The sequence below is a fragment of the Ranitomeya variabilis genome, chromosome 7 (genome assembly GCF_051348905.1).
Source record: "Ranitomeya variabilis isolate aRanVar5 chromosome 7, aRanVar5.hap1, whole genome shotgun sequence".
NCBI classification, from domain to species: Eukaryota; Metazoa; Chordata; class Amphibia; order Anura; family Dendrobatidae; genus Ranitomeya; species Ranitomeya variabilis.
The window spans coordinates 10,738,620-10,762,652 of record NC_135238.1 but is presented as its reverse complement, the minus strand read 5'-3'; the positions used below and the strand labels follow the sequence as shown (position 1 = coordinate 10,762,652).

The 24,033-nt window shown below is 47.2% G+C and overlaps 1 protein-coding gene across 1 annotated transcript; it reads left to right on the top strand.

Annotated features, from left to right (window-relative positions):
- The first annotated feature begins 203 nt into the window (after positions 1-203).
- Positions 204-21,775, top strand: PRRT2 (proline rich transmembrane protein 2). The gene is made up of 4 exons (XM_077273958.1): positions 204-400; positions 8,506-9,020; positions 11,557-11,689; positions 19,871-21,775. Exons 2-4 carry the CDS (start codon positions 8,595-8,597, stop codon positions 19,876-19,878), a joined length of 567 nt encoding a protein of 188 aa, XP_077130073.1. The 5' UTR covers positions 204-400; positions 8,506-8,594; the 3' UTR covers positions 19,879-21,775.
- The last annotated feature ends 2,258 nt before the right edge of the window (positions 21,776-24,033 follow it).

The window sequence follows — 24,033 nt, the reverse complement described above, 5'->3', positions numbered from 1 at the left end:
AGGGGTGCAGAGAGCATAGTGATGCAGGGAGCCCAGGGGTGCATTGGGGCTGTGAGGATTAGCACAAGGGCGCCAGTGCTGGGCAGGGGATGTGTTAGGGTTAGCACCAGGGAGGTGCTGCGAGTCTGAGCATCCTTACAGCTACTACAAGACAGCGAGATGGAGTGAAAGTGGGAGGGAGACAGAAAGAGGGGGAAAGGAGAGAAAGTGGGAGGGGGAGAGAGACACAGACACAGTATCCTCACAACCAGACACACGCTGCTTAGCTTTGTGTCGGGGGGTGGGTGGGTATCGGACCCCTCTAGGGTTGACCTGTGAGGTTTAGTGTCCTGTGTCCCCCCCATTTTCCCTAACTAACCCCAGGAGACTGCTGGAGAGAGGACAGAAGGAAAGAGAGGAGGTGAGATGCTCCCATCTAGGTGTGTCGGGAGGGGCAGCAGCATCGCTGGGCATTTCTGGCTCTGCTGCAGATGGTGGAGGGATGCGGGCAGGGTGCATGGCATGTGCAGGTGTGAGCCCTGCTGTATGTTTCACGCTCACAGTTATGTGATTTTTGGGTGCAGGGATGGTAGGAGGCAATATATCAATGTCTCATTATATACTGGTACTGCTATTAGGATGGGGAAGCCTGGGGGGAGGAGGAGGAAAGGCTGAGGAGTGATGTGCTCACTATACAACAGCCCAAACACATGCTGCGTAGGCACGGAGGGGCACACATGTACACAGGCAGCGCACACCTGACACATGGAGGGTGTGTGTAACATAGGGCAGCCGGCACACACACAGTTAACTTCTCATTCATCCCTTGTCCAGGTGAAGCGCTGACTTGGCTCTGCATCTCCACCTCCCCCCTCCCCTTCCCAATTTCCTGCATCTCATCTACATTCACATCTAATAGGTCCAGAAGCTGCAGAGAGGAGACAGTGCGGGTTCACCATGTGGCGGAGCACAGCGGCTGTCTGCTGTAGATTGTGTGTCAGCTGCATGTGGGAACAGCATCAGCGTGGTGTATGTGTGCGCATAGTGCTGACGGGTGTGTATTGTATGTAAGAGGAGTCAGGTGTGTACAGTGTTGTGTGTGTACAGTATTGTATGTGTATAAAGGGTGTCGGGTGTGTACTGTATTGTGTGTGTACATTGTGTATAGAGGGTGTCGGGTGTGTACTGTATTGTGTATGTGTACAGTATTGTATGTGCACATTGTGTATAGAGGGTGTCGGGTGTGTACTGTATTGTGTTTGTGTCCGGTATATATAGGGGATGCCAGAAGAGTACAGTATTGTGTATATGCAGTGTGTAACGGTGGTGTCAGGTGAGTATGATATTGTGTGTATAGGGGGTGTCAGGTGTGTATAGCATTTTGTATGTGTACAGTATGTAAAGGGGAGTCAGGTGTATACAGTATTGTGTTGTATCCAGTGTATATAGGCGGTGTCAGTTGTCAGTGTCCAGTGTGTATAGAGGGTGTCAGGTGTGTACAGTACTGTGTATGTGTACAGTGTATATAGAGGGTGTCAGGTGTGTACAGTACTGTGTATGTGTCCAGTGTGTATAGAGGGTGTCAGGTGTGTACAGTACTGTGTATGTGTCCAGTGTGTATAGAGGGTGTCAGGTGTGTACAGTACTGTGGATGTTCCCCTCTGATTCAGGGTTTTTGTTCGTGGTAAAAAATTTCAGTGGTTATATGGATCTTTTATGTGTTTCTAATAAAGGTTAAATTTTAAATGATTTATTTACTGGTGAGCTTCATTGTGTCAACTACTTATTCGTAGTTGCTCTAGTGTGATGTGTACAGTACTGTGTATGTGTACACTGTGTATAGAGGGTGTCAGGTGTGTACAGTACTGTGTATGTGTACACTGTGTATAGAGGGTGTCAGGTGTGTACAGTACTGTGTATGTGTACACTGTGTATAGAGGGTGTCAGGTGTGTACAGTACTGTGTATGTGTACACTGTGTATAGAGGGTGTCAGGTGTGTACAGTACTGTGTATGTGTCCAGTGTGTATAGAGGGTGTCAGGTGCGTACAGTACTGTGTATGTGTCCAGTGTGTATAGAGGGTGTCAGGTGTGTACAGTACTGTGTATGTGTACACTGTGTATAGAGGGTGTCAGGTGTGTACAGTACTGTGTATGTGTACACTGTGTATAGAGGGTGTCAGGTGTGTACAGTACTGTGTATGTGTCCAGTGTGTATAGAGGGTGTCAGGTGTGTACAGTACTGTGTATGTGTCCAGTGTGTATAGAGGGTGTCAGGTGTGTACAGTACTGTGTATGTGTCCAGTGTGTATAGAGGGTGTCAGGTGTGTACAGTACTGTGTATGTGTCCAGTGTGTATAGAGGGTGTCAGGTGTGTCCAGTACTGTGTATGTGTACACTGTGTATAGAGGGTGTCAGGTGTGTACAGTACTGTGTATGTGTCCAGTGTGTATAGAGGGTGTCAGGTGTGTACAGTACTGTGTATGTGTCCAGTGTGTATAGAGGGTGTCAGGTGTGTCCAGTACTGTGTATGTGTACACTGTGTATAGAGGGTGTCAGGTGTGTCCAGTACTGTGTATGTGTACACTGTGTATAGAGGGTGTCAGGTGTGTACAGTACTGTGTATGTGTACAGTGTGTATAGAGGGTGTCAGGTGTGTACAGTACTGTGTATGTGTACACTGTGTATAGAGGGTGTCAGGTGTGTACAGTACTGTGTATGTGTACACTGTGTATAGAGGGTGTCAGGTGTGTACAGTACTGTGTATGTGTACACTGTGTATAGAGGGTGTCAGGTGTGTACAGTACTGTGTATGTGTCCAGTGTGTATAGAGGGTGTCAGGTGCGTACAGTACTGTGTATGTGTCCAGTGTGTATAGAGGGTGTCAGGTGTGTACAGTACTGTGTATGTGTACACTGTGTATAGAGGGTGTCAGGTGTGTACAGTACTGTGTATGTGTACACTGTGTATAGAGGGTGTCAGGTGTGTACAGTACTGTGTATGTGTCCAGTGTGTATAGAGGGTGTCAGGTGTGTACAGTACTGTGTATGTGTCCAGTGTGTATAGAGGGTGTCAGGTGTGTACAGTACTGTGTATGTGTCCAGTGTGTATAGAGGGTGTCAGGTGTGTACAGTACTGTGTATGTGTACACTGTGTATAGAGGGTGTCAGGTGTGTACAGTACTGTGTATGTGTACACTGTGTATAGAGGGTGTCAGGTGTGTCCAGTACTGTGTATGTGTACACTGTGTATAGAGGGTGTCAGGTGTGTACAGTACTGTGTATGTGTACAGTGTGTATAGAGGGTGTCAGGTGTGTACAGTACTGTGTATGTGTCCAGTGTGTATAGAGGGTGTCAGGTGTGTACAGTACTGTGTATGTGTCCAGTGTGTATAGAGGGTGTCAGGTGTGTACAGTACTGTGTATGTGTCCAGTGTGTATAGAGGGTGTCAGGTGTGTACAGTACTGTGTATGTGTACAGTGTGTATAGAGGGTGTCAGGTGTGTACAGTACTGTGTATGTGTCCAGTGTGTATAGAGGGTGTCAGGTGTCCAGTGTGTATAGAGGGTGTCAGGTGTGTACAGTACTGTGTATGTGTCCAGTGTGTATAGAGGGTGTCAGGTGTGTACAGTACTGTGTATGTGTCCAGTGTGTATAGAGGGTGTCAGGTGTGTCCAGTACTGTGTATGTGTACACTGTGTATAGAGGGTGTCAGGTGTGTACAGTACTGTGTATGTGTACACTGTGTATAGAGGGTGTCAGGTGTGTCCAGTACTGTGTATGTGTACACTGTGTATAGAGGGTGTCAGGTGTGTACAGTACTGTGTATGTGTACAGTGTGTATAGAGGGTGTCAGGTGTGTACAGTACTGTGTATGTGTCCAGTGTGTATAGAGGGTGTCAGGTGCGTACAGTACTGTGTATGTGTACACTGTGTATAGAGGGTGTCAGGTGTGTACAGTACTGTGTATGTGTACAGTGTGTATAGAGGGTGTCAGGTGTGTACAGTACTGTGTATGTGTCCAGTGTGTATAGAGGGTGTCAGGTGTCCAGTGTGTATAGAGGGTGTCAGGTGTGTACAGTACTGTGTATGTGTACACTGTGTATAGAGGGTGTCAGGTGTGTACAGTACTGTGTATGTGTACACTGTGTATAGAGGGTGTCAGATGTGTACAGTACTGTGTATGTGTCCAGTGTGTATAGAGGGTGTCAGGTGTGTACAGTACTGTGTATGTGTCCAGTGTGTATAGAGGGTGTCAGGTGTGTACAGTACTGTGTATGTGTCCAGTGTGTATAGAGGGTGTCAGGTGTGTACAGTACTGTGTATGTGTCCAGTGTGTATAGAGGGTGTCAGGTGTGTACAGTACTGTGTATGTGTCCAGTGTGTATAGAGGGTGTCAGGTGTGTACAGTACTGTGTATGTGTACAGTGTGTATAGAGGGTGTCAGGTGTGTACAGTACTGTGTATGTGTACACTGTGTATAGAGGGTGTCAGGTGTGTACAGTACTGTGTATGTGTACACTGTGTATAGAGGGTGTCAGGTGTGTACAGTACTGTGTATGTGTACACTGTGTATAGAGGGTGTCAGGTGTGTACAGTACTGTGTATGTGTCCAGTGTGTATAGAGGGTGTCAGGTGTGTACAGTACTGTGTATGTGTACACTGTGTATAGAGGGTGTCAGGTGTGTACAGTACTGTGTATGTGTACACTGTGTATAGAGGGTGTCAGGTGTGTACAGTACTGTGTATGTGTACACTGTGTATAGAGGGTGTCAGGTGTGTACAGTACTGTGTATGTGTACACTGTGTATAGAGGGTGTCAGGTGTGTACAGTACTGTGTATGTGTCCAGTGTGTATAGAGGGTGTCAGGTGTGTACAGTACTGTGTATGTGTACACTGTGTATAGAGGGTGTCAGGTGTGTACAGTACTGTGTATGTGTACACTGTGTATAGAGGGTGTCAGGTGTGTACAGTACTGTGTATGTGTACACTGTGTATAGAGGGTGTCAGGTGTGTACAGTACTGTGTATGTGTCCAGTGTGTATAGAGGGTGTCAGGTGTGTACAGTACTGTGTATGTGTACACTGTGTATAGAGGGTGTCAGGTGTGTACAGTACTGTGTATGTGTACACTGTGTATAGAGGGTGTCAGGTGTGTACAGTACTGTGTATGTGTACACTGTGTATAGAGGGTGTCAGGTGTGTACAGTACTGTGTATGTGTACACTGTGTATAGAGGGTGTCAGGTGTGTCCAGTACTGTGTATGTGTACACTGTGTATAGAGGGTGTCAGGTGTGTACAGTACTGTGTATGTGTCCAGTGTGTATAGAGGGTGTCAGGTGTGTACAGTACTGTGTATGTGTCCAGTGTGTATAGAGGGTGTCAGGTGTGTACAGTACTGTGTATGTGTACACTGTGTATAGAGGGTGTCAGGTGTGTACAGTACTGTGTATGTGTACACTGTGTATAGAGGGTGTCAGGTGTGTACAGTACTGTGTATGTGTCCAGTGTGTATAGAGGGTGTCAGGTGTGTACAGTACTGTGTATGTGTCCAGTGTGTATAGAGGGTGTCAGGTGTGTACAGTACTGTGTATGTGTACACTGTGTATAGAGGGTGTCAGGTGTGTACAGTACTGTGTATGTGTACACTGTGTATAGAGGGTGTCAGGTGTGTACAGTACTGTGTATGTGTACACTGTGTATAGAGGGTGTCAGGTGTGTACAGTACTGTGTATGTGTCCAGTGTGTATAGAGGGTGTCAGGTGTGTACAGTACTGTGTATGTGTACACTGTGTATAGAGGGTGTCAGGTGTGTACAGTACTGTGTATGTGTACAGTGTGTATAGAGGGTGTCAGGTGTGTCCAGTACTGTGTATGTGTACACTGTGTATAGAGGGTGTCAGGTGTGTACAGTACTGTGTATGTGTCCAGTGTGTATAGAGGGTGTCAGGTGTGTACAGTACTGTGTATGTGTCCAGTGTGTATAGAGGGTGTCAGGTGTGTACAGTACTGTGTATGTGTACAGTGTGTATAGAGGGTGTCAGGTGTGTACAGTACTGTGTATGTGTACACTGTGTATAGAGGGTGTCAGGTGTGTCCAGTACTGTGTATGTGTACACTGTGTATAGAGGGTGTCAGGTGTGTACAGTACTGTGTATGTGTCCAGTGTGTATAGAGGGTGTCAGGTGTGTACAGTACTGTGTATGTGTCCAGTGTGTATAGAGGGTGTCAGGTGTGTACAGTACTGTGTATGTGTCCAGTGTGTATAGAGGGTGTCAGGTGTGTACAGTACTGTGTATGTGTCCAGTGTGTATAGAGGGTGTCAGGTGTGTACAGTACTGTGTATGTGTCCAGTGTGTATAGAGGGTGTCAGGTGTGTACAGTACTGTGTATGTGTACACTGTGTATAGAGGGTGTCAGGTGTGTACAGTACTGTGTATGTGTACACTGTGTATAGAGGGTGTCAGGTGTGTCCAGTACTGTGTATGTGTACACTGTGTATAGAGGGTGTCAGGTGTGTACAGTACTGTGTATGTGTACACTGTGTATAGAGGGTGTCAGGTGTGTACAGTACTGTGTATGTGTACAGTGTGTATAGGCGGTCAGGTGAGTACTGTATTGTGTGTATGTGTCCAGTATGTATAGGGAATGTCAGGTTTGTACTGTATTGTGTATGTGCACAGTGTGTAGTAATAATAATAATTTTATTTATATAGCGCCAACATATTCCGCAGCGCTTTACAACTTATAGAGGGGACTTATACAGACAATAGACATTACAGCATAACAGAAATCACAGTTCACAACAGATACCAGGAGGAATGAGGGCCCTGCTGCTCGCAAGCTTACAATCTATGAGGAAAAGGGGAGACACGAGAGGTGGATGTAACAATTGCTTTAGTTATTTGGACCAGCCATAGTGTAAGGCTCGGGTGTTCATGTAAAGCTGCATGAACCAGTTATCAGCCTAAGTATGTAGCAGTACAGACACAGAGGCTATTAACTGCATAAAGTGTATGAGAACATGGAGTAACCTGATTATGTTGTTAGTTTTTTTTGAATGGGCCACACAGGGATAGTTAGGTTAATGCGTTGAGGCGGTAGGCCAGTCTGAATAAATGAGTTTTTAGTGCACGCTTAAAACTGTGGGGATTGGGGATTAATCGTATTAACCTGGGTAGTGCATTCCAAAGAATCGGCGCAGCACGTGTAAAGTCTTGGAGACGGGAGTGGGAGGTTCTGATTATTGAGGATGCTAACCTGAGGTCATTAGCGGAGCGGAGGGCACGGGTAGGGTGGTAGACTGAGACCAGAGAGGAGATGTAGGGTGGTGCTGAGCTATGGAAAGCACGGGTACGGTGGTATTTTTTTTGATATGTAACAATAATAAGAATAGTATGCAGAAGATTCTTATTGTAATTGGAAGAGGTATAGAAAGAGGAAGAATCTGAAATAATAGGAGGAGTTATAGACTAGTGGGAGGAGTGATCAGAAATAGGAGGGGTTATAAAGACTAGTGGGAGGAGTGATCAGAAATAGGGGTTATAAAGACTTGTGGGAGGAGTAATCAGGAATAGGAGGGGTTATAAAGACTAGTGGGAGGAGTGATCAGGACTAAGAGGGGTTATAAAGACTAGTGGGAGGAGTGATCAGAAATAGGAGGGGTTATAAAGACTAGTGGGAGGAGTAATCAGGACTAAGAGGGGTTATAAAGACTAGTGGGAGGAGTGATCAGAAATAGGAGGGGTTATAAAGACTAGTGGGAGGAGTGATCAGAAATAGGAGGGGTTATAAAGACTAGTGGGAGGAGTGATCAGGAATAGGAGGGGTTATAAAGACTAGTGGGAGGAGTGATCAGGAATAGGAGGGGTTATAAAGACTAGTAGGAGGAGTGATCAGGAATAGGAGGGGTTATAAAGACTAGTGGGAGGAATGATCAGAAATAGGAGGGGCTATAAAGACTAGTGGGAGGAGTGATCAGAAATAGGAGGGGTTAAAAAGACTAGTGGGAGGAGTGATCAGAAATAGGAGGGGTTATAAAGACTAGTAGGAGGAGTGATCAGGAATAGGAGGGGTTATAAAGACTAGTAGGAGGAGTGATCAGGAATAGGAGGGGTTATAAAGTCTAGTGGGAGGAGTTAAGAGAATCAATAAGTGGAGATATGTAGAGCTTCTATAATGGGAGCACTTATAAAGAATAGTAGGAGGGGATCGAAAATAAAAGGAAGAGTTATCACAATCGTCTCTGATAAGTGGTAATGATGAGGAGTAGGAGGAGTTATAGGCGTTGCAGAGAGCTTCTTTGGTGCAATGAGAGGAGTCCTGGATAACAGTAGAAGTTATATTACGCGTACATGGTATAATAAAGGTAAATAACATGATAGCATGTAGAGAATGGTCCCCGCGCATTGTATGTTAGGGATCAGGTGGTCTTCTTGGCTTTTGTGCCCAATGTCCCTGATAATAGCTAACATCTGCATGCTCACCTGCCCCGAATATGACTCTTCTATCTCTTCCTACCTTTTAGAATTCCGCTCTTGCTTTCCTTCTTGACGTCTCTCTTCTGGGCCCATTTTTATCCCTTCTTTTCAACCTTCTCCACTGGCTCCTTTACCCATGGCAACACCTCCTGCAGATACGGGGCCTCCACCTGAGGTGGAGACTACCCCGGCGGAGCCTTCGGAGCCAGTATGTTCTACCACTGTGGTGGTGGTAGAGGAACCAGAGCCTGCTCAGGAGGCTGCTGGATCTGAAGTGGAACCATCAGTGACCATCCAATCCAAAGCTTCATCGCTCAATGACTTGAAGGCCCAGCCGGCAGCCAACGGAGGACCTCGAGCCCCCAGCCTGACTGGTTCAGAAGGACGGCTGGCTCAAGCCACATCCAACTCGCCCCGGCCAAGCCTCTGCCGACAAGGGTCTACTGCCACTGCCAGCGGCATTGAGCCAGAAAAGCCAAAGGACTATCTCGTCATTGCCATCCTGTCCTGTTTTTGCCCTATGTGGCCAGTCAACATAGTGGGCTTTGTGTATTCGATCATGGTAAGTATTGTGGACATGGAGCATGTGTGCACTGGTCTTTTTACATCATATTTGGCTCTTGTCTGCTGTCTCCATCTCTACACAACGCATGAGTTTAGTCATCTTCCCATGGAACGTGCCAGAGGTATAGGAGATGCACCTGGGGATGGGTGCGTAGATGGTCGGCAAGTATGGCGTAAGCTGCCCATGGCTTTCAAGTAGTTTTTGGTTATGTTCCTTAATTCATTACTTACAGACGTGTTGCATGTTGCACGGTTATTGTCGTTGGGTGTAAGCTTCAGTTGTGCATAGAGACTGGCAGAGAATGAATTACGCCTGACACAGCGCATCGTAGACAGGAGATGGATGGGAAAGTAGAACAGGTCATAAAACACTCGGCCAAACCGAAGAGAAAGGGAAAATAGGGAGAGATGAAATCTCAGACGTTCATTCCAGCAGGAGTAAGATGGAGAAGTCTTTCTAAACATGACACATCAAGAGGAAGGAACTCTCACTTAGTGCAGGAGATCAATGCAGATTTCTACAACCGGCTTGTTAAGTGAGATGGATTGAAATAAAGTGAAAGCGATGAATATTAGCAGATGATTCCAGGCCGGGGGTAGGAATACAAGCCAAACGCACCGCAGTGGGGGACACTTCATCTGCTCCTCATGTGAGGGTAGGAAATTACAGAGGAAGGTGACGAGGGGCTGCAAGAAATAAGAACGATCAAGAGAGGCAGGAATATAGCAGCATGTCCGGAAAGTAGACGGATAGTGGTGGGATGTTCAGTGCCGGAACTGGGCTGGGAGAAGACAGTCAGAGATGGATAACGAGGGCTGTAAACAGGTGGATGCGGAAGAACGAAAAGGTGATGACAAGATGGAGGAGCGACCAGTGAGGGATAATGATGTGCCGGGATGGACGGAGGGGGAAATGATGGAAGGTGGTGAATGACGTAGGGTGATCTATGGCTAGAGATGACAAAGTGAAGAATGATAAAGCTTGGCATATGCAGAGGGATGATGGGTGATGATGGAGCTAGATAATGTAGGACGTTGTTCCCAGGTAGTGGAGAAAGTTGCATGAATGTATGGTGGGTGATGATAGACATAGGTCATGTAGGACGTGCCAAGGTGGTAAAGAAAAGTGGAGGTGCAGAGAAGGATGATGGGTGATGATGGAGGTAGGTCACATAGGACGTTGTGCCAAGGTGGAGAAAGCTGGATGTGCATGGAAGGATGATGGGTGATGGAGGTAGGTCATGTAGGACGTTGTGCCAAGGTGGTGGAGAAAGCTGGATGTGCAGAGAAGGATGATGGGTGATGATGGAGGTAGGTCACATAGGACGTTGTGCCAAGGTGGAGAAAGCTGGATGTGCATGGAAGGATGATGGGTGATGGAGGTAGGTCATGTAGGACGTTGTGCCAAGGTGGTGGAGAAAGCTGGATGTGCATAGAAGGATGATGGGTGATGATGGAGGTAGGTCATGTAGGACGTTGTGCCAAGGTGGTGGAGAAAGCTGGATGTGCATAGAAGGATGATGGGTGATGATGGAGGTAGTTCATTTAAGACGTCATTTCCAGGTAATGGAGAAAGGTGCATGAATGTGTGGTGGGTGATGATGGAGGTAGGTCATGTAGGACGTTGTTTCCAGGTAGTGGAGAAAGATGCATGAATTTATGGTGGGTGATGATGGAACTAGGTCATGTAGGACATTGTTCCCAGGTAGTGGACAAAGGTGCATGAATGTATGGTGGGTAATGATAGACGTAGGTCGTTGTGCCAAGGATGCCAAGAAAAGTGGAGGTGCAGAGAAGGATGATGGAGCTAGGTCATGTAGGAAGTTGTGCAAGATGGTGGAGAAAGCTGGAGGTGCATGGAAGGATGATGGGTGATGATGAAGGTACGTCATGTAGGATGTTGTGCCAAGGTGGTGGAGAAAAGTGGAGGTGCTGAGAAGGATGATGGGTGATGAAGGAGGTAGGTCATGTAGGACGTTGTTCCCAGCTAGTGGAGAAAGATACATGGTAGAATGATATGTGATGATGGAGGTAGGTCATGTAGGATGTTGTTTCCAGGTAGTGGAGAAAGATGCATGGATTTATGGTGGGTGATAATGAAACTAGGTCATGTAGGACATTGTTCCCAGGTAGTGGACAAAGGTGCATGAATGTATAGTGGGTGATGATAGACGTAGATCATTGTGCCAAGGTCGTGGAGAAAGGTGGAGGTGCATGGAAGGATGATGCGTGATGATGGAGGTTGGTCATGTAGGACGTTGTTCCCAGGTAGTGAAGAAAGGTGCGTGAATGTATGGTGGGTGATGACAGACATAGGTCATGTAGGATGTTATGCCAAGATGGTGGAGAAAGGTGGAGGTGTATGGATGAGCAGTGATGATGGAGGAAGGTTTTGTAGGAGATTATGCCTAAGTGGTGGAGAAAGGTGAATGAAAGGATGATGGGGGACATGATGGAGAAGAGTAATAGATGATGGTGTAAAAGGATAAATGAGATAGGACTATTACTAATTGTACTTGTTCCCTTTACCACAGTCCCGTAACAGCCTCCAACAAGGTGATGTGGACGGGGCTCTCAGACTGGGACGTGTGGCCAAGCTGTTGAGCATTGTGGCGTTGGTGGGTGGACTCCTGATCATCACTGTGTCCTGTGTCATCAACTTTGGAAGTAAGTCTCCAGATTTAAAGAGAATCCACCACCAGCGTTTACTCACATAAAACACCAACAGGGCACTGGTCAATGTCATAAGAGGTACATGAGCCTTGTATGTGGACCTGCGGTGCATGTTCAGACGCTTCAGGTGAGGTTTCCGACCAGGTACATAACCGTAACATATCAGCGGAGAGGCCTACACTATATATATGAGATAGATACTCAGCCATCGGACGAATAGATATTACACGCGAGTTACACAGAATAACGATAGATGTGATACTCACCATATTGAGGAACTTAGAGAACAAATTGATCTATTCGTGCACTCACCGGTCACAAGGGCGACGTTCCTTGATGCAATCCTACCATATCGCAAAAGTCTACAAATGTAACGGGCAGGTAGGATCCAGCACTAATCAAAAACTGCATAAGGCTGTGGGCACAAATAGTTTTTCAAGGAGTTTTTGGAGCAGAAACTGAGAGGAAACTCTCAAAATCCTCCTGCAAATTCCAAAACACCTCATAGACTTCTAGTTTCTGCTCTGAGATCTTAGTAAAAAGATCCACGTGGACATAGACGATGGGAGGAACTCGTCCAAACGTGAAGGCAGTCACCACCTCAGCGTTTCCTAACATTGCATGAGTTGTAAAGAACGGACAATGGTTATTTGTGGAATTAAAACGTCACATTTATTGAAATCAAAAGATTTTCCAATCACAAACCATCTTCACGGGCCACGTGACGTGACATCGGAGCCTTCTGTGATGTCACAATTCTTGAACTTGTGAGTTTTTGGAGACTTTCTGCTTGGATTTCTTTGCTGGATGTCCCAGAGCTGCTGTTCTGATGTGATCGGCCTTCCACCCTCATAGATCATTTGCTTAAGGACACTCTAAAGGTTCTCAATAGGTCTGAGGTCAGGGGAGGGTGGTGGTCGCTCTGAGTCTCTCTGCTTTTATGCCCATAGTAGCCAATGACTCGGAGGTTTCCTTTGCAGCAGGAGATGGTGCATTGTCAGCATGGGATGATTTTGCTACGGACGGCGCTGTTCTTCTTTTTGTACCATAGAAGAAAGTGTTCAGTCAGAAACTTCTTATACTTTGCCAAGGTCATTTTCACACCTGCAGGCACCCTAAAGGACCTACCAGCTCTCTTCCTATGATTCCGCCACCTCCTTGTTGGGACTTGGTGGCTGTCCACCAACCATCCAGAGTTACACCGCATCATCAGTAAACATGGCTGGTTTACAATCCATCTTCATGTATGTCAAGGCCACTGCACCCGTTTCTGCTTGTGAGTTCTGTTTAGGGGTGGCCGAGTAGGATTATGCCCAACTGCAGCATCTGGAGGATCCTATACCTCAAGATTCACAGGACTCCAGCAGCTTCACATACCTGTTTGCTGCTTTGTAATGGTATTTTAGCAGCTGCTCTCTTAATCTGAAAAATCTGTCTGCAGAAACCTTCCTCACTATGCCTTTATCTGCAGGAACCTTCCTCATTATGCCTTTATTAGCACGAACCTGTCTGTGCACTGCATCGGCCACAAATCTCGTCACAGTGCGATGATCACGCTTAAGTTTTCATGAAATAGCTAAAGTTTTCATATTTCGTCCAAGGCATTGCATTATGTGACGCTTTTTGACAGCAGAGATCCCTTTTCTTTCCCATATTGCTTGAAACTTGTGGCAGCTTAACAATGGCGAATGTTCTTCTTAAGGAGTTTTCCTTTCATTGGGCCTCACTTGGCAAGTAATTATCACAGGGATCTGAGATTGATTTTACCGATCCAAAGACCCTGAGACATAAATCCTACAGGTTATGGGAAAAGCAGAAGACTACATCTTGATGACACTTACATCCAATTTGCAGAATAATTTAGAAAGAGGTGTAGAGAAGTATAAGCTAGATGGATAGATAGGAAATATACAGTTGTAAATAATAATATTTATTTATATAGCGCCAACATATTCTGCAGCGCTTTACAGTTTAATGGTTAGATGGATAAATATATGTTAGCTATTAATGGATAGATGCTGACGGACATGACAGAGGCCGCCGTGTCTCCCCAGTAATCGGGCCCCCTCCTAGTCGTGCCATGTCAGGGCTCCAGTGGAGCGCGGCGGCGGGTTGGCTGCCAGTGGCAGGATCCGGTGAAGCGTGACAGACAGACGCACAGCACTCGCTCTCTTGTAATTTCACTTTCCATCAATCTCTCGGGTTTCCATTCAATCTTTCGAGGCCTCTTCTGCTTTTCTGGTCTCATCTCATCCTCTCGTCAGTAATGGCCGCCGGTATCTCTGTGGTTGTATATTTCCTTCTCTACGGCTCTGTACATGGTGACATTTCTTTTTCTTTTGAATTAAATGAGGTTGTCCTGTAGATAAAATACATCACGTGTCCACAGGATGAATCCAGAACCGCTGAGGTGCCACCGCTCATGGGAATGGTCTGGTTTCCCTGTCTGACCCGCGGAGGCGGGCAGCCAAAAGGGCTGAAAAGTGTTGTTCGCCAGTGAGCTGGGACAGCCCGGTGCCGAGCGGCACCGCCATCATCCCCACCCGGCATTTCTATTTCACCAATAATGATAAAGGGAGACGACCCCCTCCCCCGATCCACCATTGAGCCGGTGCGTCCGAGTCTGAGCAGCATCATGAGGTAACTCGATGGTGCCCACCGCTGTGCGGAGCCTCAGTCCACACACAGTGCGGTCCGGAGCAGAGCGCTGGGGGAACGGGGCCAGGGAAGGCATATCTGGGTGGGATTCTGTGGGGGCATCATATTGTGTGTGCGGGAGAGGGCTGTACAGGCATCAGACATTTGAGGGGATTTCAGGACATGACACTATGTGGGGGGCTGTGAAGGAATCGCACCTTGTGGCTGGCTGTTGTATACTTTGGGGGGCTGGGTAGGCCGAGCGGTGGGAAGTCATGGATTGGGAGGCTGAGGGGTCATATGGTGAGTGTGGGAGGGCTGTCAGGACATCATACTATGTGGGGGCTGTGAGGACATCATACTATGTGGGGGCTGTCAGGACATCATACTATGTGGGGGCTGTCAGGACATCATACTATGTGGGGGCTGTCAGGACATCATACTATGTGGGGGCTGTCAGGACATCATACTATGTGGGAGGGCTGTGGTGGATCATACTATGTGGGGGGCTGTCAGGACATCATACTATGTGGGGGGCTGTCAGGACATCATACTATGTGGGGGCTGTCAGGACATCATACTATGTGGGGGCTGTCAGGACATCATACTATGTGGGGGCTGTCAGGACATCATACTATGTGGGGGCTGTCAGGACATCATACTATGTGGGGGCTGTCAGGACATCATACTATGTGGGGGGCTGTCAGGACATCATACTATGTGGGGGGCTGTCAGGACATCATACTATGTGGGGGGCTGTCAGGACATCATACTATGTGGGGGGGCTTTATAATGTGGCCATTATATTTAGGGTGAGAAGCTCAGGAGACCATATTGGAGTTTGGGGGCTGTCAGGAAATAATGCTATGTAGAGTACTGTGGGGCCATCAAACGGGGGTCTGTAGAGGAATCCTACTATGTGGATGGCGATCATACAGTTTGAGGGGTTGTTGTGACATCATCTTGTGTGGGTCATCATACTGTGGGGGGTCATATGGGTTGGGGGGCTGTGGGTTCTTTATATGGTGTGTATAGGAGGGCTATTGTGGATCATACTGTTTGGGGGGCTGTGGGACGTGTGTGTGTGGGGTTATTGGGGGCATCATAGTGTGTGTGTCGGGGGGTGTTTGAGGGGCTGCTGATCATTACACTGGGGCGGAATGACAGGAGCACATGATGCATAATGAACTTTATGATAAGCAGTATATTATAAGGTTGTGATTTGCTGCTACAGATTTACAATAGCAAATTATATTGTGGTACTACAGATAAGAACACCAGTTACAATAAGCCCCATCATCACATATCAGCCGTCAGCCCCATTATCACATATCAGCCCTCAGCCCCATCATCACATATCAGCCCTCAGCCCCATCATTACATCTCAGCCCCATCATCACATATCATCCCTCAGCCCCATCATCACATATCAGCCGTCAGCCCCATCATCACATATCAGCCGTCAGCCCCATCATCACATATCAGCCGTCAGCCCCATCATCACATATCAGCCGTCAGCCCCATCATCACATATCAGCTGTCAGCCCCATCATCACATATCAGCCGTCAGCCCCATCATCACATATCATCCCTCAGCCCCATTATCACATATCAGCCCTCAGCCCCATCATCACATATCAGCCGTCAGCCCCATCATCACATATCAGCCGTCAGCCCCATCATCACATATCAGCCCTCAGCCCCATCATCACATATCAGCCCTCAGCCCCATCATCACATATCAGCCGTCAGCCCCATCATCACATATCAGCCCTCAGCCCCATCATCACATATCATCCCTCAGCCCCATCATCACATATCAGCCCTCAGCCCCATCATCACATATCAGCCCTCAGCCCCATCATTACATCTCAGCCGTCAGCCCCATCATCACATATCAGCCCTCAGCCCCATCATCACATATCATCCCTCAGCCCCATCATCACATATCATCCCTCAGCCCCATCATCACATATCAGCCCTCAGCCCCATCATTACATCTCAGCCGTCAGCAGCGAGTCACAGACTTAATTCTGCTCAATATTATTTTTTTTTAATTAAAAATAATAATAATAATTAGTGAATAATATTAATATTGGTTCAAACAATTTGAGCCTTTTGGTTCGGCCTCCACAACAGTCGGTGTCTCACGTGGCCCCTTCGGAACAGTCATTGCCCACCCCGCTTCTTTGGAGCAATGACTGTGACGACGGATATTAAAGTGAATAGTAAGAAGTTATTATTATTATTTATTTATATAGCTCCATTAATTCCATGGTGCTGTACATTAGGAGTTCTGTAACTTTTTTCCTATAACCGCATTGGGACAACTTTATTTTTATGCTTTTATATTTTAGGCTACAAATATTTTTAATGCACATTTTTCTCCGTGTAGCTTCTCCAGGCTCTTTGACCTCTGCGCATTGCTGGCTGCAGAGTGAACGGAGGACCCGTCAGTGAGCTCCTGTACTGACGGCCGTCCCTAACTCTACGATGCTATGAGCCTTGGTCTGTGGTCATAAATCAGCACATAGACAGATGAGCAGCTACAAACCTCCTGTTAGGGGTTCTCGGATAACCCAGCAATGTCCAGGGAGATACCGAGCCAGCGAAAGCCAAAAGCTTCTATGGAGTGAAAAACAAGTCAGAACTCTTTGTAGACGATTTATAGGAAGTAATTTGGATGTTCGCTCGTGATTCGTGTGGTTTTGTTTTGCTAGAATTAAGGACGCTAAGTGCTTTTCCCTGGTTAATATTTCATCTGAGGGCGCTCTGCCTTCCTCCCTGGTTTCCTGTTGGGTGGTGGCTGTTTTGGGGCCTGGCAGATGGTGCCCACGTTACATGTAGCCGGCTCTGGATGTGGCGCTGGCCTGGGCAGCGAGCCAGCCTGCCTTATGGATTTCCGCACCTTGCACTGGCATCGCCGGGAAGCTGACGGTGCAGCGGATAGGGGGCCGCGCTCTGCTGGAGGGCACCCGAGGCTCCGTCTAGACAGCTGTGAACTGTGGCCTAAAGGGGTTAGGAGCATATTGCATCCTCTGTGGTTTGGAAGTAACATTGTGAACACAGGCGGCAGCCATGAAAAAAGGGAAAATGGGAAACGGTAATGGCCGCGGAGAAGAGAGGAAAACGGCAGAAGTGGCGCTGTGCACACCAGAGGGAAGAGGGGATTCCTGCCCGCCGCCGACTAATGTGCTAGAGGAGGAGACATGGGATAACATGTTATACTGTATCTAAGCCGGTCATGTGTGATACTGCCTGCTGAACCGCAGGGTAAAAGCCGGGGAGAAGAGAGGAAAGCAGCAGAGAAGTGGCGCTGTGCACACCAGAGGGAAGAGGGGATTCCTGCCCACCGCCGACTCATACCCCAACTAATGTACTAGAGGAGGAGACATGGGATAACATGTTATACTGTATCTAAGCCGGTCATGTGTGATACTGCCTGCTGAACCGCAGGGAAAAAGCCGGGGAGAAGAGAGGAAAGCGGCAGAGAAGTGGCGCTGTCCACACCAGAGGGAAGAGGGGATTCCTGCCCACCGCCGACTCATACCCCAACTAATGTACTAGAGGAGAAATAGGATAACATGTTATACTGTATCTAAGCCGGTCATGTGTGATACTGCCTGCTGAACCGCAGGGAAAAAGCCGGGGAGAAGAGAGGAAAGCGGCAGAGAAGTGGCGCTGTGCACACCAGAGGGAAGAGGGGATTCCTGCCCACCGCCGACTCATACCCCAACTAATGTACTAGAGGAGAAATAGGATAACATGTTATACTGTATCTAAGCTGGGCATGTGAGATACTGCCTGCTGAACCACAGGGAAAAAGCCGGGGAGAAGAGAGGAAAGCGGCAGAGAAGTGGCGCTGTCCACACCAGAGGGAAGAGGGGATTCCTGCCCACCGCCGACTCATACCCCAACTAATGTACTAGAGGAGAAATAGGATAACATGTTATACTGTATCTAAGCCGGGCATGTGCGATACTGCCTGCTGAGCCGGGTAGCTAATCTTATCATGATGTAACGTACAGTGGCTTGAAGAAGTATTCACATACCGTGAACTTTACCACCTTTTTCACATTACATCCACAAACTTAATTGTTCCGTGCATTTGTATCCCGCCCCTGAGTCACTACATTGACCACCTGTCTCTCCAGCTTAGCACATCTAGAGGTGACATTTTGCCTCTTTTTTGCCCCCTCGTTCAGTGACATTGGATGGAGACGTCTGTGATCAGTAATTTTCACGTCTTGTCACAGATTCTCTGGAATTTGGGTCTGGACAGTGACTGCGCCGTTCACACACAGGAATATGCTCTGATATAAACCCTCCATTGTGGCTCTGGCAGGAGGTTTAGAGTCATTGTCCTGCTGGAAGGTGAACCTACGCCCCAGTCTCAAGTCTCCTGCAGCCTCTAACAGGTTTTCTTCCAGCATCGCCCTGTATTTAGCTCCATCCATCTTTTTATCAACTCTGACCAGCTTCCCTGCCCCTGCTGAGGAAAAGCTTCCCCACAGCAGGATGCTGTTACTACCATGTGTGATGGTGGGGATGATGTTTTTTTAGGGTGTTAATTTTCTGCCACATTTAGTGTTTTGATTTTAGCCCAAAAGTCCTCCTTTCGTCTCATCTGACCGGAGCCCCCTCTTCCACATCCTCGCTGTGTCCCCTACAAGGCTTTTTATAAACTGCAGACGGGACTTCTTACGGCTTTCAAAAATGTCTTTCTTCTTGCTGCTCCTCCATATAGGGCAGATTTGTGGAGTATACGACTAATAGTCATCCTGTGGACAGATTCTCCCCTGAGCTGTGGATCTGCGGCTCCTCCAGTGACCATGGGCCTCTCGGCTGCTTCTCTACTTAGTGCTCTCCTTGTTTGTGACGTCAGGTGGTGGACGGCCATGTCTTCTGAGGTTCGCAGTTGTGCCACAGGCCTTCCATTTTTGGATGATGGATTGATGCTGGGATAGGATCTTGGAGATGGGAATACCCCTCTAAACATATTTTATTGCAATTTTCTGTGACACCAAAACAAAGTAGTGTGTTTCTGAAGTGTAAAGGAAATGATACAGGGTTTTCTAATTATTTTAAAAATATAAATCTGACAATTGTTCTGTTCGTTAATATTCAGCCCCCTGTAGTCTGATTCCCCTAAATAACATCCTGAGTGACCAATCGCCCCCAGAAGTCACATAATAAGTACATTGTGTCCTCCTGGGTGTGATTCCTTCTCTGTATAACTAAGGCTGTTCTGTGAAGGCCTCAGAGGTTTGTGTGAGAACACTAGAGATCAAACAGCATGATGAAAACAAAGGAGCTCACCAGACAGGTCAGGGATAAAGATGTGGAGATGGGAATACCACTATGTTTGTGGGTGTAGAGTGAAAAATGTGGAAAAGTTCATGGGGTATGGCGACTATTTCAAGGCACTGTGTGTTACGCATCTGTATCTAATGCTGTCATGTGTGATACCTTGTGCTGAGCTGCTGGGGATGGGGTGGACGATGACTTTTCACCTCTGTTCTTTCTTTTTTTTTGCAGTCTTGTGAACTGGTGCCAATCCGTTCCCCTCTGCGGACATCATGGGGTGAGGGGACCCCAAAGTTTCATAGAAAATCCTTCACATTTCCACAGAGACACCAGCCAGGAAAATGAGCGAGACCCCGGGAGTGTGAGGGGATGCGAGTGTGTGAGTGTGAGCGGATAACGACTCCTGTGAGTGTCTGCGCGTCTCCTCATCTCATCGTGATACACACAACTAGCCAATCCTGGTCCTGTACTACTAATAACGACAGGAAAGAAAGCACACACATCACACCGCACATACGTCACACCGCACGTACATCACACATCACACCGCACGTACATCACACATCACACCGCACATTACATGTGCCGCAACATATACATCACACCGCACATACATCACACATTACACCGCACATTACACGGCACATACATCACATGTACCGCCACATATACATCACACCGCACGTACATCACACATCACACTGCACATTACACCGCACATACATCACATGTACCGCCACATATACATCACACATTACACCGCACACACTTCAAACATTACACATATGTCACACCACACATACATCACATGTACCACCACACACATCACACCACATGTCTCATTATACTGCACACTCCACCACACACATTACTGCAAATATCCTGCTAAACACATTATACCGCACAGTTTATTGCACATATTATCCTGCACACTGTGCCACACATATAATATTACCTCAAATATTCTAACTCACAGCTTACACCACAGACATATTACACCGCACAAATGCTGCCACACATACATTACACCGCAGACACATTACACCGCACACATTACACCGCAGACATATAACACCGCACACATATAACACATTACACTGCAGACATATAACACCGCACACATTACACCGCAGACATATAACACCGCACACATTACACCGCACACATTACACCGCAGACACATTATACCGCAGACATATAACACTGCACACATTACACCGCAGACACATTACACCGCACACATATAACACATTACACTGCAGACATATAACACCGCACACATTACACCGCAGACATATAACACCGCACACATTACACCGCAGACATATAACACCGCACACATTACACCGCAGACACATTATACCGCAGACATATAACACTGCACACATTACACCGCAGACACATTACACCGCACACATATAACACATTACACTGCAGACATATAACACCGCACACATTACACTGCAGACATATAACACCGCACACATTACACCGCAGACATATAACACCGCACACATTACACCGCAGACATATAACACCGCACACATTACACCGCACACATTACACCGCAGACATATAACACTGCACACATTATACTGCAGACATATAACAATGCACACATTACACCGCAGACACATTACACCGCAGACATGTAACACTGCACACATTACACCGCAGACATATAACACCGCACACATTACACTGCAGACATAACACCGCACACATTACACTGCAGACATATAACACCGCACACATTACACCGCAGACATATAACACTGCACACATTATACTGCAGACATATAACAATGCACACATTACACCGCAGACACATTACACCGCAGACATGTAACACTGCACACATTACACCGCAGACATATAACACCGCACACATTACACTGCAGACATAACACCGCACACATTACACTACAGACATATAACACCGCACACATTACACCGCAGACATATAACACATTACACCGCAGACATATAACACCGCACACATTACACCGCAGACATATAACACCGCACACATTACACCGCAGACATATAACACCGCACACATTACACTGCAGACACATTACACCGCACACATTACACCGCAGACATATAACACATTACACCGCACACATTACACTGCAGACACATTACACTGCAGACACATTACACCGCACACATTACACCACACACATTACACCACACACATTACACCGCAGACATATAACACCGCACACATTACACTGCAGACACATTACACCGCAGACATATAACACCGCACACATTACACTGCAGACACATTACACTGCAGACACATTACACTGCAGACACATTACACTGCAGACACATTACACTGCAGACACATTACACTGCAGACACATTACACCGCAGACATATAACACATTACACCGCAGACATATAACACATTACACTGCAGACATATAACACATTACACTGCAGACATATAACACCGCACACATTACACCGCAGACATATAACACCGCACACATTACACCGCAGACATATAACACCGCACACATTACACTTCAGACATATAACACATTACACCGCAGACGCATGCTATTACAATGTCCTCATTGGTCGATCTCTAATGGTGCAGTGGTGACCTCCGGTGGTCACTGTATGTATAGCAGGTGCATGTTTTATTGATGCGCTCACTCTGGTGCAGCAGGGCACCAATCTATTAACCCTTCATCTGCTACAAGACAGCAGAGCACGTCTCCCCCATCCAATCCGTGGCCTGCCTGTCATGAGACATCACTAATTGTTTACTAAAAGCTCTGCAGACCCTCACTCACCGGCTGCAGCACGTCTCACCTTCATTCTCCCATGTGCACTCACCTTTCGGGCAGGTTTTCACAGTATTATTAACCCTCTCCTTCCTACACCGGTCACATGGAGGAGGCTGGCTGGGTCGATTTAACCCTTCATCCCCCCACATGAGGGATAAGAACCCTCTGCAGAGCCTCTCCCTCCGGCCGGCCGCCGTATCTATCCATCTGATGACTGTTACCTGTACTCACCTATGTCCTGCATGCTGCTTGTAGTACATGCACGCAGGGGAGGGCTCCTCACCCCTCTTTCTTCTGTGGGGGAGAGAGGGAAGTGATGGAAACACGAGGCGAAAGGATTTTCCTAGAGAAGAGAGAGACACTTGAACTTTTTCTTTATATATAGCCATGCCATGCTGGGACTTGTAGTGGCGGAAGAGCTGCATTTGATTCTGTTTTTATTTGCAGGTAGATTGCAAGCCTCTGGGGCTCAGATCCCTTTTCAGTTAGTGCATCCTTTAGGACGTGTGGCCAGTAAAGGCCTGCTCCGGTATGGAATCTGCTCCGGTATGGAATCTGCTCCGGTATGGAATCTGCCCCCGGTATGGAATCTGCCCCCGGTACGGATTCTGCCCCCGGTACGGATTCTGCCCCCGGTACGGATTCTGCCCCCGGTACGGATTCTGCCCCCGGTACGGATTCTGCCCCGGTTTATCAGACTGGTCCGGCTTAGATGCCGCCACGCTGCACATCAGACCCGACATAATTTTGTCAGTGATCGGGATATTTGCAGCCTCGGGTCCTGCGCCCGCTGTTGCACTGGTTTCCGCTGAGCATGGATGCTGCCCCTGCTGGAGGCGGCCGCCGTTCTCCTGTCTCTCTCTCCTGCCTCTTTTCTTTCTATACCTGTTGTGGGGTGGGCATCGGAGGGGTATTGAGAATGTATTTTTATTATATCATGTTCTTGCAGGAAACTTTACTAATATACGAGGAGCATGTCACGTGAACCAGCGATGTTTGTATATTCTGCACATTTTTGTATGAACTGAGCATGAAATTAAATAAAATATTTATGCATGAAACGACGACCTCCTCGTGTGTCCACGTCGTTCGTAGACGCAACATGTGACGATCCATCCCGAGCTCCCCCCCCCAAAAAAAAAAAACTCAAATCGGAAAATAAACAGGGGCCCACGAGGCGCAAAACGTCCTCGGGAGCTGGAAGCGTGGAGACCACAAGGGGGCGCTGCCTGGAAACCAGCCACCTCGGAAGATTGCAGGTTACTTTTAACCCTTCGTTCTTGACATACACAAGTAAAAATTGGATTTATTTTCTATTTCATAATTCAGTACACCTACATAGCTTATGTAAGTAGACATCTTATCTTACACCGAAAAAAAAAATACATCCAGCACTTTACCTTCGTGGGCATCTTTAAAACATTTTGCAAGAAAAAAAAACAAAATGAGTAAATACCATGTAGTAATAGTACATGTAATAACATAGGGGACTTAGACAACGCTATTTTGATTAAAAAAAAAAAAGCTTAAAAGCCATCGCACAGCGACAAGGTGACCCCAACGGGACGGTCCTATCCTAACATCCTA